This window comes from Capsella rubella, unplaced genomic scaffold, assembly GCF_000375325.1.
Source record: "Capsella rubella cultivar Monte Gargano unplaced genomic scaffold, Caprub1_0 scaffold_3, whole genome shotgun sequence".
NCBI classification, from domain to species: Eukaryota; Viridiplantae; Streptophyta; class Magnoliopsida; order Brassicales; family Brassicaceae; genus Capsella; species Capsella rubella.
Genome location: NW_006238921.1, coordinates 3,107,705 through 3,124,077, shown reverse-complemented (window position 1 = coordinate 3,124,077; position 16,373 = coordinate 3,107,705). Strand labels below are relative to the sequence as shown.

General features: G+C 35.2%; 3 protein-coding genes and 1 long non-coding RNA gene across 5 annotated transcripts; 2 read left to right on the top strand and 2 right to left on the bottom strand.

Moving 5' to 3' along the window:
• Nucleotides 1–355: 355 nt before the first annotated feature.
• LOC17893830 (DEMETER-like protein 2) lies at nt 356–7,138 on the top strand. Of its 2 annotated transcripts, none has more exons than XM_006296616.2 (21): nt 356–440; nt 730–899; nt 1,202–1,446; nt 1,727–2,659; nt 2,752–3,093; nt 3,209–3,299; nt 3,385–4,132; nt 4,208–4,287; nt 4,400–4,484; nt 4,557–4,648; nt 4,738–4,806; nt 4,903–4,939; nt 5,035–5,114; nt 5,264–5,674; nt 5,777–5,813; nt 5,894–5,951; nt 6,091–6,233; nt 6,310–6,375; nt 6,474–6,588; nt 6,679–6,717; nt 6,799–7,138. In XM_006296616.2, the coding sequence occupies exons 2-21, from the start codon at nt 781–783 to the stop codon at nt 6,888–6,890; spliced, it is 3,882 nt and encodes a 1,293-aa protein (XP_006296678.1). In that variant the 5' UTR covers nt 356–440; nt 730–780; the 3' UTR covers nt 6,891–7,138. The 2 variants fall into 2 exon arrangements, with proteins under 2 accessions (XP_006296678.1, XP_023641980.1); XM_023786212.1 differs by lacking the exon at nt 356–440 and adding an exon at nt 505–606.
• LOC111831569 lies at nt 1,342–1,774 on the bottom strand. The gene is made up of 3 exons (XR_002834655.1): nt 1,693–1,774; nt 1,571–1,605; nt 1,342–1,416 (listed from the first exon to the last, which is right to left on the bottom strand). It is a non-coding gene; the product is annotated as an uncharacterized LOC111831569 (long non-coding RNA).
• A 2,777-nt stretch (nt 7,139–9,915) lies between the features above and the next one.
• On the bottom strand, nt 9,916–11,648 carry LOC17890582 (trihelix transcription factor PTL). Its single transcript, XM_006299630.2, has 2 exons — nt 11,275–11,648; nt 9,916–11,072 (listed from the first exon to the last, which is right to left on the bottom strand). The coding sequence occupies exons 1-2, from the start codon at nt 11,646–11,648 to the stop codon at nt 10,031–10,033; spliced, it is 1,416 nt and encodes a 471-aa protein (XP_006299692.1). The 3' UTR covers nt 9,916–10,030.
• Nucleotides 11,649–13,850: 2,202 nt separating this feature from the next.
• Nucleotides 13,851–16,370, top strand: LOC17893811 (equilibrative nucleotide transporter 2). Its single transcript, XM_023786497.1, has 9 exons — nt 13,851–13,967; nt 14,051–14,161; nt 14,258–14,413; nt 14,548–14,691; nt 14,964–15,069; nt 15,173–15,348; nt 15,513–15,676; nt 15,755–16,013; nt 16,118–16,370. The coding sequence occupies exons 1-9, from the start codon at nt 13,932–13,934 to the stop codon at nt 16,223–16,225; spliced, it is 1,260 nt and encodes a 419-aa protein (XP_023642265.1). The 5' UTR covers nt 13,851–13,931; the 3' UTR covers nt 16,226–16,370.
• The last annotated feature ends 3 nt before the right edge of the window (nt 16,371–16,373 follow it).

Sequence of the window (16,373 nt, the reverse complement as noted above, 5' to 3'; positions counted from 1 at the left end):
GTCAAATTTTGCATTGTTCTATGAAAATTATGAGAATATATTAAATAGATACGGCACGTGCCAATTTTCTGTAAATTATAGATAAAATCAACTTTATTGTATATGATAAGAATCCATATATTTTGACCAAAATATGGAATGCATATCTCCAATTTTGAATAATAAGACAATTGTTTTGAAGAAATAGCATAATGTGAAGAATTAAACCTGCAAAGAAAGACAAAAGATTGGTATTAAAGAGAAAAAGGAAGGACTAGATTTGCAATAAACGAAAAAGGTAAACTTGATGGATATATATAGTTGTAGCTCTCTCTCTCTCTCTCTCTCTCTCTTTCTCTCTATAAATTATCATCACAAAAGTTTTGTCTGTGACTCTGAAAGACTTAGGACTCTTGGCTTACTTGGCTTCCATCGTTTTCTTTTCTTTTATTTTCTCGCTGGTAAAAAAACTCTCCTGCAACTCTTTCAAGCTCTCATTTTCAGATTACTTTTGTTTGTATCAAATCTGTTGTTTTCACTCTTAAGAACTTATTGGTATCTCTCTCCCTTTCAATTGAATGACATTAGAATTAAAACATTTTGAGGAAGTTTCACCTACCACTAATGGTTCCCTTCCTTCTCTTCTCCAAATATGGTTTCTTTTCAATGACCAAAAATGTAGCACGGTTAATCTCTTCATAATTATTTTTCCTGATCTGTAATTTTTGTTTTTTTTTTTTGTATCCACAGGTACAATTGTGATTGAACAAAGAAGAGGAGAAGTGATCTGGTTTAACAGATATGGAAGGAGAAGTGAGAAAATATAGAGAGAGACAAGCTAGGGTTCAAAGGGGACTAGTCATACAAGAACAACCCATATTTCAAAACATGCAGCACAATCAAGTGCCTGAATCAGACAGGTTTTGTGTCCTCTACTGCTTTCAGTGATTTACTCTCTTCTTCTGAAATTTTCCATACTTTTTTTGGTCATGATTCTGTTTTGTCTGAACTCTACAAAAGGAAGAGAGTAATAAATCAGATATCTTTCACTGTTTAGCAACATTCTGTAACTGAGAAAACAAAGGCAATTTTTGATGAACTGGGTTTGGCTGTGTGATCTTTGTGTGTGTGTGTGTGCAATTACTTTTCTTTTTTTTTCTTTTTGTTATTTTATACTTTATAAGGAAGAGATGTGAACTGGAATTGATTATTGATCATGCAGGAGGAGACTTAGTCTTGAGAACTTACCTGGCCTGTACAACTTGTCTTGTTCACAACTACTGGCTCTGGCTAATAACACACTCGGCACAAGTTCATCAGTTGGTGCATCACCAAGTTCTCAATATTTGATGGATTTTTGGATTGATAGCTCGAGTATGGAGTCTAATCCGTTGATTTCCAACCCTGGATCCTCCCTTGGGATAAATACAGGCATTCCTGGAGAAAGGACAATGCAAACACCACAACGTGAGTAAACCCTGAATTTGTAGGAATGTTTTTTAAATTGTCGTGTTGCAGCATAGGTATAGTGAAGAGTTATATGGTTTGCTTTTGTAAATTTTACACACTGGAGAATAGATTTAGACTGGACCTTTAAGATAAAGTAGGCGTCTATGTATAGACCACCTGTAGATAAGGTCAGAGTGAAATGAGTAATCAATTAAGGCATACTAAGTTCTTAGTGAGGTTTCAAATCATGAATTCTATTTGTACCTGATATCTTATTCTTGTCTTGATGAAACCACAGATGATGTGCCAACTCCACAGAAGTTTCTTTGTGACCTTAATCTTACACCTGAAGAGATGGTGAGCACCAGTTTCCAACCAACAGAACCTGAGATTCCTCCTGTGACATTAGATACGCCAGGAACAAGATTGTCTGAAACTGATCAGAAGCCTCATGACCCTATCAAGAAGTCTATTCTTGAAACTGGATCTCCTTCAGGAGTAAAGAGAAGAAAGAGACCACGAATTGATGAGAATGCGCAGCTGAAAACACCAGCATCAAAGAGAAAAAAGATCAGGCCGAAGGTCGTTCGTGAAGCCAAAACAAACGAAGCCTCATCTAAATCAGGGATTAAAAAACCCTCTGTTTCTGCTGCGACTGCTACTAAACCTTCTGAAGAGAGCAGTTACATTCGGCCTAAAAGGTCGAGAAAAAGGTCTGTGCGACTTGACTTTGACCTTCAAGACGAAGACCAGGAGTATTGTGGTCTCGACTTCCCTTCAGAATATCGCACAGGTGGGGAAGGACCAACACTTGGGCTATTTGGTAGCATCCCAAAAGGAAGACGGAAAAAAAGAATCCATGCCAATAAGAGACAACAAAAAATCAATCCGTCTTCAGAACGAGGCAATGATTGCCTCAGTTCTACGCTGTCTCTTGTCAACACAGGACCAGCAGCTTTCTCTGAGTCAGAAGAAGACATTGCAAGTAATTCACACATTTATCAAAGCTTGGGAAGAAAAAGATCAAGATTAGTGACCATACCGAGGAACTTTGGGTCACTGGCGAAACTTTTAGAAAGTATTGTACCAAGCAAGTGCAGTCTTCCGCTGCTTAATGTCTCGGAGATACAACCAAAAGTGCCTAGGAAGAAGCGGAGACAAAGAGATCCTTTAGCAAGCCAACTCAATGCAAGGATACTACACAGAGAGTGGCAAAGTCCAAAACCAAAAGGTTTGGCAACACACAAGCTGAACATGCAAATGCATTTTCATATCAAATAGATACTAGATTTCTAACATTTGAATCATTATTACAAAATGCAGTTACATCATTTGCTGAGATGTGGATTAGAAGTATGGAACTCGATTCCGTCACTAAGAAGCTTCAAGAGCTGGATATCAACAAGAAGTTTCAAGAAAGTGCACTTGTTCTATACCAAACCTTATATGAAGAGCAACGCGTACTGATAAAATATAGCAAGAAGCAGCTACCAAAAGTAGATATAGATCCCGAGACAAATCGAGTATTTAAACTCTTGATGTCGAGTATCAACAACGACGGTGTTGACGGATTGGATGAGGACAAACGCAAATGGTGGAAAGATGAGAGAAACGTGTTCCATGAGAGAGCAAACTCGTTCATTGCTAGAATGAGTATAGTGCAAGGTACTATTTTATTGATTTTAACTTCGGCATTGCTTCGTGACTTGAGTTTTAAATCTTAGCTCATTATTTATTGTATACAATGCAAAATGGTCTAAAAGCAAACCTATTACTGCAGGGGATAGGACTTTCTCACGTTGGAAAGGATCTGTTGTGGATTCAGTAGTGGGAGTTTTCCTCACCCAGAATGTTGCAGATCATTCATCAAGGTAATGCGTTCAAACGATTTGTAATAAACAGAGGATTTAAGCAACATGAATGGTTTTCAAATTATTAACTTCTTCACTTTTGCAGTTCTGCATATATGGATCTTGCCGCTGAGTTTCCTGTCAACTGGAACTTCAACAAGAGATCATCTCTTGAAGAGTGGGGAAGTTCAGCAACTTCAAATCCAAGAATTCGCAAGTCAACTTGTGTCATCATAGAGGAGATTGATGATGATGATGATGAGGACGGCACTGATGCTGTTTGTGCTCATGAATCCTCTAAAACCAGTGACAGTTCCATGAGCTCTACAAATCAGTCAACAATGACGCTGCTGGATCCATCTGCGGGCACGTCTACTTCTTCTCACTGTGAACTGAACCTAAATGAAGTACCACATGAAGTAGAGAACTGTGATGTTGATGCACTCACAAACAAATTCTATGAAGAAATTCAGGTTCAACATATGTCGAGCCATCAACAAGAACTGGACAGTACCCTTCAGGCACAAGACCAGGAAAAGAACACAAGAAAGGAGGTTGTGAAGAACAAGGAGAAGAAGAAACCAACTACTTCCAGACCAGTAGGTCGACCACCCAAAAACAAGGTGAAGGAATCAAAGAAAAAGTCAAAGAAACCAGCAAAGAGCAAGCTGGAAGACAGCTTTGACTGGGATAGTTTGAGAAAGCAAGTAGAAAGTGGTGGCAAAAAGAGAGAGAGAACAGAAAGAACGCTGGACACAGTTGATTGGGATGCACTTCGGGGTTCTAGCGTCAACAAGATCGCTGCTATAATCATAAAAAGAGGAATGAACAACATGCTTGCTAAGAGAATCAAGGTTTGACTAATTCAATAAGAATTTTTTTGTGCTATATATCTGAAATATACAATCTAACAAGTATATTTTGGACAGGACTTCCTAAATAGACTGGTTGAAGAACATGGAAGCATTGACTTGGAGTGGCTAAGAGATGTTCCCCCTGACAAAGCCAAGTAAGAAAATTATTTACAAAACTTGATGTCATACAATATATATATCCTATATATGGTTCAAAAGCATTCATGGGTGAACTAAAATGACACGTGTGACTACTAATGGTTGCAGGGAGTATCTACTAAGCATAAACGGATTAGGATTGAAAAGTGTGGAGTGTGTTAGACTTTTGTCACTACACCAGATTGCATTCCCTGTAAGTTAATGAAGAGTAATCTACCCTTAATTGAATGTGCAACAGAGATATTAACATATTTGCAAAATGCAGGTTGACACCAACGTTGGACGCATAGCTGTGAGACTAGGATGGGTTCCTTTACAGCCACTACCTGACCAGCTGCAAATGCACCTTTTAGAGCTGTAAGTAAATTCTCTAAAAGATCTTTCTTCAAAAATGAAAGGAAACATGATAAATAAGTGTAAGCCCCTTGGTCTTTTATTTTATTCAGGTACCCTGTATTGAATTCAGTTCAAAAGTATCTCTGGCCACGCCTCTGCAAGCTTGACCAAAAAACCTTGTAAGTGTTAAACCTTTCTTTTGTATAACTTCTATACCATTACTCTAGATCCCTCAACTTCTCTGAATAACTCTCTACTGTATTATACAATTCTAGGTACGAGCTGCATTACCACATGATCACATTCGGAAAGGTACCTCAAACACAAACAGATTCTCATGTGTTTCAGTTAATTTTCACAAAACTTCTTTTGTTAACGGTCTTAAACTGACTTGTCCGTTTCTACAGGTATTTTGCACCAAATTAAAACCCAATTGCAAAGCATGTCCAATGAAAGCGGAGTGCCGACACTACGCTAGTGCACAAAGGTTATACCTACAAAATGCTACGGTCACTGAATTAGTTCCAGTATATTCATTCATAGGCGCATTGAAAAATTATTATGTGCATCAACTCTAGCTTAACCAGAAAGAGATGTTGACAATTTTTCTAAGTATCGTATTTTCTTATATCGCAGGGCACGTCTTGCTCTACCAGAACCGGAAGTGAGCGATAGAACAACTGTAATGCTCTATGAGAGAAGGTATAAAAGAAATCCCTTTGTAGTTAATTTTCGGCCATCCTTATTGTTTTCTCAAGAAAACGAGCAAGAAGCGCAAAGATGCGAACCGATCATCGAAGAACCGGCATCACCAGAACCAGAATATACAATGCCAGACATTGAGGATTATCCTTGGGACAATAACAACGTTGCAATGTCTACGATCTTGGAAAATGATCCTTGGGAAGATAAGGATATAATTCCTACAATCATGCTCAACAAGGAAGCAGTTACATCAACGGATTTGGTGGTACTAAGCACACAAGCAGCAGCAATACCTACACGTAAACTCAAGATCATGGAAAAGCTACGTACAGAGCACCTTGTGTGAGTTGCCTCTTTCAAATCTGTCTTTTCATCAGGGAACTTAATCAGCATTTGTCTCATACTAATTCTCTTTTTAACTTTTATTTCCTTCTTTTATTACAGTTACGAGCTCCCTGACTACCATTCCATTCTACAAGGGGTTAGTAACTCTTGCAAGAAAATTTCTACTTCTCAAAGTCTTAAAAACTGCTTGTTTGATTAAAAAAAATTTGTTAACAGTTTGAGAGGCGAGAAGATGAGGATATAGTTCCCTATCTGTTAGCCATTTGGACTCCAGGTAAACACAAAAAGAACTGACCATGATTATTCTGTTCCAAGGATCAAACATTAAAAAGCTAGTGCTACAAATTTAAGGGTTTTCACTTTTCAGCCTTAGATGTATATAGATGATGCCTAACATGTATTTGCCATACCAGGTGAAACTGAAAATTCCATTCAACTGCCTAAACAAAGATGTGAATTCCAAGGAGACAACAGTACATTGTGTCATGAAAAGAAATGTTTCGAATGCAACAAGATACGGGAAGAGCAATCACAAATAGTGCGAGGAACTATCTTGGTAAGCTATTATTTTCAAGAGAATCTCTCTGTTAAGTAGCAAAAATATGAGGAATGACTTACTTGTTTGTGAACAGATACCTTGCAGGACAGCAATGAGAGGAGGCTTCCCACTGAATGGCACCTACTTCCAGACCAATGAGGTAAACTATTCCTAAAAAAGTGAAGCCAACTTAGACAACCTTCACAAGCAAAAGCAACATATGACTAGAAGCTAGATTTTGGCATACTTTGTGTGCAGGTTTTTGCGGACCATGGCTCTAGTATCAACCCAATTCACGTCCCAAGAGAACTGATATGGAAACTACCCCAAAGAATCGCATACTTTGGATCTTCTGTAAGCTCGATTTGTAAAGGTAAATTCCCAAAACAGAAGTGCCAACTTATGCATGAATATATAAAATCCAAGATCAGGTCTCAAAAATGCTTTTTCTAAATTTATTTAGGTTTAACAGTGGAGAATATCCGAGAGAATTTCAAGAGTGGTATGCTAAAAATGTCTTTTTAAGTTTATAGAAACCAGATTAGTATCAAACCATTGACAAGAACATGCAAATGAAATGCAGGATATGTTTGCGTGAGGGGATTCGACAGGGTGAATCGTAAGTCAAAGACTCTAGCGAAAAGACTGCACTGCACAAAGAGCAAACATAATTAGACATTGGATTCATGGGTTTTAAAGGGTATACATCAAAGGTTCATAGCTTTTTTCATCATCTTTCAGATTCTTGCAACTCTTAGGAAAAAAAAAACAATGTTTATTTTTATTTGGTTCTTTGCCATAGTTTTGGGCAATGGATGTTTGGTTTTGAACTCATCTTTCTTTTTAGTCATTTAACAGAAAAATTTGCTGCAGCAGCAATTCATATTTAATCATATCAAAATGTAGTCGTTTTTTAATCTGCATACTCACTCTCAAGCTCTAATATCATCAGCCTTCTGGTACTAGTTCCAAATCAGATTTGGTAGCAATTTGCTCCCAGGTCCATATAATGCAAACAAAATTAAGGTCGAATCCTACAGAACTAAACATCAAAACATCTAGAGGAAACCTCACATAAATAAAATAGATTACAGAGTTTAGCAAAACATACCTTCTTTTCGAATCGATGATTGCGCAGAAGCTATTGAGAGAGAGCATTATTAAAGAAACGTTTCTAAAGGAGGGAGAGAGACTTGGGGAATCGAGATTTTGCCGCCTAAGCTTTTTATTTTTTCCTTTTTTATATTATTTTCCCTTTTTTCCCTTGGATTACATATTGTTACATGATGGGCTTTATATTTGAAAGCCCAATAATAAAAAGAAGGAGGTCTAGTTTTTTACTTTCCAAAAGCGCGCGTAAACCTAGGATTGTAAAAACAGCTAAACCGTTAAATGTCATATAACTTATAACTAGGTCCGGATCCGCGCTACAGCGCGGAGGAAATAATTACATATATATAACTTTTATCGGATTAGAATATGTTACATTTTAATTTTGTTAGAGTGCAGTCGATTACGGTAAATCATATATTTGTATAATAAGTTTAAATAAAATAATAAAGGAAAAAGCGAGTAAATAATCATATAATGAGTTTTGATACAATTAAAAACACGGTGAAAATTTAACAGCACTAAATAATATTTGTCGATAAATTATTCATTTTGGCATTTTTGTAGTAAAAGTAGGAATATACGTAAAAATTACATATTGACAATATATTTTTTGAAAGTCCAACCCGTAACAGAATTCATTTCGTAAAAAACATTATTCGTAACTCGTTTTATCATTATAATTGTGATTTTAACAAACTACCCGTGAATTATCTAAAATTTACATATTTTGATATATAATATATTTTATCAATAAAAATTATGTCTCCAAAATTACATTTATATCTTCAAAAAAATATTTCGATATTTTAAATTCTAAAAGTTTTATATATATGAACCTTTTATTTATAATATTTTGAAACTATTTGAAATATTAAATATGCTCATGTAACAATGGTTTTAATATTGGTCATACTTATAATGATTTTAAACCCTTGTCCAAAATATTTAACCGAGTGTAGTTGAGTATTATATGTCCGTTTTGAAAATTTTAAATTGCAACATATGCAAAAAAAAAGTTAAATTTTTATTAAATATTTATATTATATAGTATAATATCATAAATTAAAAATAATATCAAATAAAAGTGAAAGAAGAATAATATTTTTTAAATAGATTGTATTAAATTAGTTAGAGAAATATTAGTAAATCTTATAATTAGTTATGGAAATAATACAATCCTAAAATTAGATTTGGAAAGTATCCGGTGTATGTATCCAAACCCATTAATCTATCCAATTTTAAAAGATCCAGTTACAAATTTCGGGTAATCTTTTGAAATTGACCCGACCCGGAAACACTTTTTGTACTTATCTTTTACTAATATAGGGATAAGTATGTTTTAAGATAATACAAGAACGGTTTTCAAAAAAAAAAAAAAAGATAATACAAGAACATGATACATCATAATTACAAATGACATTTTTTGCGTCCAATATTGAATATTAATATTACAAATCTATTCTTCAATTTCGGAATAATCTATTATATATATTTATTTAATAAATTTTTTTTTATCGAATATAAAATATTGAGGTTGATGATATGTCAAGTCATAGGTGGGGAGAGTAGGGGACAATCTCACCTCTTCATTGTAAAATCATACCAGTTTGGTTGTGTATGTATCATTTCATTATTTTTATTTTTTTTAAATTACTGTCTCTTCCCATCTCCTCAGTTTCTGTCCCTCAATTTGCAAACCCCATCACCAAACGTAATACTGTAACTATCATTCATTAATGTATTTATCAAAATGGGTCGATCTGATTTGAGGTTTGACCAATCACTACAGCCATTTATATAAGACTTAACAATAACAACAAAAATATTAATTTACACTCATAATTTCTGAACCAAAACTAGCATCCGATAGTTTAGTATGGTGGACGTGTGATCGATACAAGACTTTTACGTTTTATTTACCTCTAAACTAGTGGAACTTTGAAAGTTTCAAATTATGGGTGCAGTGTTAGTAACATTGGAGTGGTCCATGTAAAGTGGTCAAAAAGAAGTTAATGTGTGTAAAGACAAAAAAAATATATCAAAATCAAAATGTCGCAGTAATAATGTATGGGAAGTGTATTGACTCGTCTCTCTAAAAATTAGGAATTAAAGGCAAATAGTTACTCTGTCTCCACTCTGATCTCAAATCTCACCCTATTCTTCCTCTCTACAGGACGTCTAGCTACTACTCATGTACATATCTTCTAAAAGGATAATAGGTACGTACGTCTCTTGCTCTGGGACAATCCCAAGTTACATATTTACCTTACCTTTATGTGCATGGGTTTCTTGTATTAGTAGAATAATTAATACTAGTAGACTTCGTTACGTAATTTGTCAACTCAATCGTGTATAAACGGAATTTGGCAAGCTAATATAACCTTAACTTTAAATGAAAACATCGAGTCATGTACCGAACGAGTCGCACTTATAACTCTATAAGCATCACTTGTACGTTAACACAAGCAAGTAAATACAAATACACCAGGAGTACGTAACATAGAATATAATAGCAAAAAGGATTTCATAATTAGACAATACAAACTTTAGTTTACAAACCAATTAAATACATTATCCATTGGTCCGTAAATAATTGGTTATACTAACTTCACTTGTTATTAATTCCACATTGCGGTTAACTAGGGCTGTTCATCTTCCCTAAGTAGCCTTTATTCTTCATTTTGAGAATGGCAAAAGTTAGCTTACTGATGATTATCTTCTTTCCTTAGCTTCAAACCATAACCCTCCCACGAGTTTTGATCTCCATCTCCAACGAGCATTGGAAAGCAGTTTGTACTAGCCGCCATAGCAATGCCGCAGCTCGGGTTTCCTTCCTTGGAGTTTGAAGGTGAATAGCCTTCATGATGGCCTTGCTCAACATCGCAGCTCGGGTCTTCTTGATTGTCATATATCATCATCGTATTCTCTTTGATTCTCAGTTGATTCCCACCGTGGCTTGACCACTTCTCTTTCCTTTTCTTGCTCATTATTTTTTTCTCCATCTTGCTCTTATTTTCTTCATCAGCCATCGTTTGGTCGCTTATGTTCCCATTGATCCTCTCTGTAGGGGATGAAGAGTTCGGCCTTATCAATGCCTTCCCCGTAAGGTACTGCAAGGCCTCAATCACCGCAACATCCCGAGCTTCCATCCTCTCCCTTTCCTTTGTCCACAACGAACGTTCTTTTTCGATTCTTGCTGCTTCAACCCTTTTCCATTCCTCTTCCTTAACCATCCTTTGATGCTCTTTGTCTTCCACAGTCTTCACCAACTTCTCAAGCCAAAAATCTTGCTTCTCTATTAGCCTCTCAATATGAATACCAATGAATTCCTTGATCTTTGCCTTCCAGTTCATCCCCTCGCTTCTAGTAGATACGTTTCCTTCGGAGGAGGAACTTATATCCAACTCGGAGGATGAGTTCAAATTGTTAGAAATGCTAAGGCTTTGAGTATTATTGCTCAAGGGATTCTGATGAATATGACTGACAGCGTTGTGGTGAATGTTCGGAGCGTGAAAACTATGGAGAGCATTAGTCATTATGAACTGCGAGTTGTCATAGCAAGAAACTGAGTCTTTGGATTCGCCGTAGATGGCTTCAAGCTGCCGGAAAAATCTATAGTTTTTACCATCTTGACGTCGACCAGCTTTGCCTTCTTTTGTCTTTTTATAGTACTTGTACAGATTCTCAAACTTCTCTCTGCACTTCTTGCCACTCCTAGTGTATCCATGTTCCTCGGACATAATCCTAACAACAAAATAATGAAAAATACTCCTCTTTCATGATCCATCACTGATTTAATTAAGTTTGTATATATAATGTACCACAATCTTGAACTCTGAATCTTTTTTTTTTTTTTTTTGAAAAATTGAGAGACATAGAAACTAAAGATGGAGAGAGAGATATATAGAGAAATAAAAATAAAAATTAGGGTAAGAAATAGAGAGACCTAGAAACTTCATCCCAAAGAGGACCCTTTTGATTGGATTCTTTGAACTTGTGATCAAGACGAGATCGGACCTCCAGCAACATCAACGTCTCTTGCCTCGGCCACCTCCCTGTTCCTCCACCGTCGGTAAAGCCACTAAACCCACCACGAGCACAGCTTGTGCTCGCTACTATAGAGTTACTGTTGTTTCCAGCCACCGTAAGCCCTTGTATACCACGTGGCAAGAAACTTATCTCATGGTCGGTCAAATGAGGACGATGGTGCTGGTCCGGCGCCGACACGAGGTTGAAGCCGAAGAGATCAGATGAGAAATGAAGAGATGGTTGCGCTATACCGTACTGAACTTGGTGGTTTTGATGATGATGGTCCTCCATTTAGTCTGATTCGGTAGAAGAGAAGCGTCACGACTCACGAGTCCGAGAGTGTGTGATTGCAAAAAGGAAAAGTGAAGGTTGTTCCGAAACTTTTTTTTTACTGATCCAACGATAGAAAAAAGGTAATTTATAACCATTGGAAAGAAATAATAAATAATTAACAAAACCAAAACAATATAAAAGGTTGAATAGAGAGTGGGAGAGCGATAGGGGCGGATCGTGTCGTCCATGTAGAAGAAAAATCGAATTTAAGCTACAGTGAAGATTGGTCCCATGCATGACTTTAACCTCTTAAATCTTTAACTATGTATATTCACATGTGAGTAAAAAAGGTAAATAATATTTGTACTGAATGTTTACTTTGACATTCAGTAAATAATAGTGGAGTTCGAGATTACGTCAAAACACATATTCAAACTCGTGTTTTAATGGTGCACTAATTAGTCAAATTAAATGCAACCATTCATGGGTAAACCATACAAATTATGGCAAAATGTTAATTAATGTTTACATGAATAGAAAGTGAAATGTTTTTTTTAATAGTTATCATATGTTTTCTTTCATATATATATCGCTAAGGTGGAAAATTTGACAAGTTTTTTATTAGGTGGAAACTTTGACAAGTTTTTTATTTTTTACTTTTCATAATTTACAACAAGAAATATTTTTTTCACACTTACGTCATATATACTTTACTTTATAAGACTGATAGAGTTTGTATGTGGGAAAATATTATGGATACCAAAGTTTGATGACTTACATGATCTGTCCAATATACAATAACCAAAAAATGTTCACCGTCCACTTGATCATTTTAAACAATGTAAGGTTGGCCAGATGAAGATGATATGGTTGCTTTTGTTCTTTTACTATATCTGTTTCTATTTATATATATATATATATATATATATATATATATATATATATATATATATATCCTACTAATCTTAATGACAGTATACTACGTTTAAATAATGATGACTTTAAAAAAAAAAAAAAGTATATTACGTTTAGTTCAATCCAAATATCTTGTTATGATCAGCTGCAAACATACATTAACCAAATTAAAGGGACCATGCACATGAAAGGATGGATCAGTTTTTCACACCTGCGTACCAACTCGATCGATTTGGTATATTAAAATTCACGATCTAATATATTTAATCCATGCATCCACCAAAAAAATTCTAATTCGATTCTTTTAAATTTGAACTTTTGGAAAATCACTTACTACATATGTATGCATATATCATCATACTTTATATGAAAATAACTGTAAATTCATAGCAAAAATAATAACAAAAACTTTTTGGGGTCGAGAGAGCTCTGCTTAGTTAGTTTGATGAGGTTTAAAAAGCTATGAGAAGTTTGGAGGGAGAGAGCCAAATTCGACGGCGAGATCATATAAGGGAGGGGTAGCAGCGTGACTAAGAAGATGTACGACGAGATTCCAAAAATTTAGAGACCTAGAAAGCAAGATGCTAGACACTAATTAAGGGAAAACACTTGGTCAATATTGTAAGATGCTGCATAATTAAGCATTTCACAAAATTAAGAAACAATGTTTCATATTTGACGATTGAAAGTACGACGCAAAAATGACGTTTTGGTGATTTTTACTTTTTATATACGACAAGCAACATCGTCTTTTGGTTTAACTCATTGTTAAGATAAAAAGTTTAGTAGCTTAGGTTGAAGCTTGTGTATCGAAACCATGATTTTAGAGGATTATGTAAAGAATTTTTAGTTTTCTTGTTATCAAAAAAAAAAAAAACACTTTTTAATTCCACTTTTAATTATAGATATATAACTTAGATAATTTGGATTGTTTGTCAAAAAAAAAAAAAAAAAGATAATTTGGATTGAAATCCACTTAATATCAGACTACAAATTTTTTGGGTACAATGCGAAATATTCAATTGGGCTAAAGCCCAAAGTTAATTAGCCGATTGTCGTGTTAGTAGTCCGACCAATCGTTATCCGAAGGGAGCATGCTTTTTCGACCACATGATAAGGACTTGGATTTTTACCTAGTTGATTTTTACCACATGATAAGGAATGGATAGGCGCCGAGCTAATTAGCCAATAACCTTGTTATGTGGTCTCTAATTAGGATTAGGATTTATGATTAAGATTTTCTTCCTAACTTGAAAGGATAGGTTAGACATACATTGTCCTTATCCTTTATATAACACCTTCTTCACACAAGCTTAGTCCACTACACAAATATCTTTTAGCTTAAACTTTGAGTTCGTTCCCTTTCAATAGCTTTAATTTTGAGAGATGGCTATTAGGATCCCTGTGACGACGAGATTTGAGGTTACATATATCCTATTTGTACTACTAGTATATAGTTTTAAGAAAAAAGAATTTCTTAACACCCTTTGGTTAATTATTTGCAGGGAAGGTCATATGCTCTAATTTTTTGCTGGCTTTTTGGGAGCGGTTGTTCTTTAGCATGGAACAACATGCTCACGATCGCGAGCTATTATGCTTATTTGTTTCCCCTAAGTGCAATACAATTTTATTTTTCCCAAAAGATATATGTTTATAATAAGAGCTGGTAACTTACCGCGACTTGATTTGTTTTTTTTTCCGTAACTTCCTAGCGGTATCATCCATCAAGAATCCCTACAATCATTTACCAATCATTTGCCATCGGAGCACTTAGTGTTCTTGTTTACAAAGAGGCAAGTCTCAATACCAGACGTCGAAATTTGTTTGGATACGGTCTCTTTTCCCTCGGCTCTCTTGCTATCCTAGTGGTGAGTTACACTCTTCCAATGTTTTTTTAATGATTTTAATTTTTACTAAAATCAAAGCTTGATGCATGATTAACATTTACTCATTACAATACTCTTGTTGATATTAACTTATCTTAAACATTGATATGAGACAGTTAGATTTAGCTACTTCGGGAAGAGGAGGGATTGGATCTTTCATTGGAGTATGCATCATTAGTGCGGTATTTGGTCTAGCTGATGCACATGTTCTAGGTGGAATGATTGGAGATCTGTCTTTGATGGCACCAGAGTTTGTTCAGGTAATTACAACACTTTTGATTGTTTTTAATTTGTTTAACTTTACATATCTTCTACCAAGAAAAAAATTACAATTAGTTTTAGGTATTGTAGAGAAATTTATTTTGTGTATGGTAAACATAATAATATCTCTTTGTACTAATATTATACATTTGCACTTTACAAATGCATTTATTTAAAATAATGAAAACATTTTATTTCTTTAATATGTGTATCCCATTGGCTCAAAATGTAGTCTTTTGAGTTTTGTTAATGTTTTGGCCATCGATGTCAGTCGTTTCTAGCTGGCTTAGCTGCTTCGGGAGCACTTACCTCTGGATTGAGGCTGGTCACAAAAGTAGCATTCAAAGACTCTAGGAATGGCCTTCGCAAGGAAGCTAGTAAGTTTATATCTATATTCTTTAAAAATACATGTTACATACGTCAATTTCGTAAGTATTTAAATCCGATGATTAATTATAACATTGTTTGTCAAAATGTCAGTGTTGTTTTTTGCAATCTCCGTCATTTTTGAGTTGCTATGCGTCATTTTATATGCGTATGTTTTCCCGAAGCTAGTCATCGTAAAATTCTACCGTGCACAAGCTGTAGCTCAAGGGTCCAAAACTGTATCAGCGGACCTTGTAGCTGGAGGCATACAAGAGTTACCAACAAGACAGGTACATTATTGTCAATTTATTGTGGGACGACAAATCATAACCAAAAGAATCAAATACTTTGTAATGTTTAAACGAAAATCAAAATAAATTATTTATAAGCTGATTAGTATAATTATGTATGAGGTTATAATTATATTTGGCTAAAAACCTATATTTGAATGCAGGCAGAGGAAGAACCAATAATATTAGATCATCGGTTCAGCAACAAAGTCTTATTTTTACTGAACATAGATTATGGAATCAGCTTATTTTTGGTATATCTATTGACATTTAGCATTTTCCCGGGTGTTCTGTCTAAGGACAGTGGAAAACACAGTTTAGGAGACTGGTAAGACCAAAATGTTTACTTACTATGACATCTTTTGTTTTGGAAAATGTAGTAATTAAGAACAATGGTATGAAACAGGTATCCTCTAATGTTGATAGCAGTGTTCAACGTCTCGGATTTAGTTGGAAGATACGTTCCCTTGGTCAAGAAGTTGAAGATGGAGTTGGGAATAGGTCTCATGATAACATCGTTTGCACGTTTCTTGTTGGTTCCAGCTTTCTATTACACAGCCAGATATGGAAACCAAGGCTGGATGATTTTCTTGACCTCGGTTTTGGGATCAAGCAATGGATACTTGACTGTTTGTATTTTAACAGTAGCACCAATGGGTTACTCGGTATATTCCAGCCCCCCCCCCCCCCCCCTCCCCCGCTTGTTTTTTGCTTTTCTTAAAGATGATAATGATGATAATACTTATACAAATTATGGAACTTGGTTTAGGCACCGGAGCGAAATGGGCTAGGAAACATATTGGTGTTATGTTTGTCTGGAGGGATGTTTGCAGGAGTCATGTGTGATTGGCTTTGGTTTATTGGTAAAGGTTGGTAAATGTTGTTGCCTACCCGTTGAAGGAATGGTTTGGTTTGGTTTCCTGATAATAAATGTAATCTCTAAAGTCTCGAAGATAAGTAGAGACCTGCCATTTTCATGTAGGACATTTATCTCTTTTAATAATAAAGTTCATTGAACGTTATCT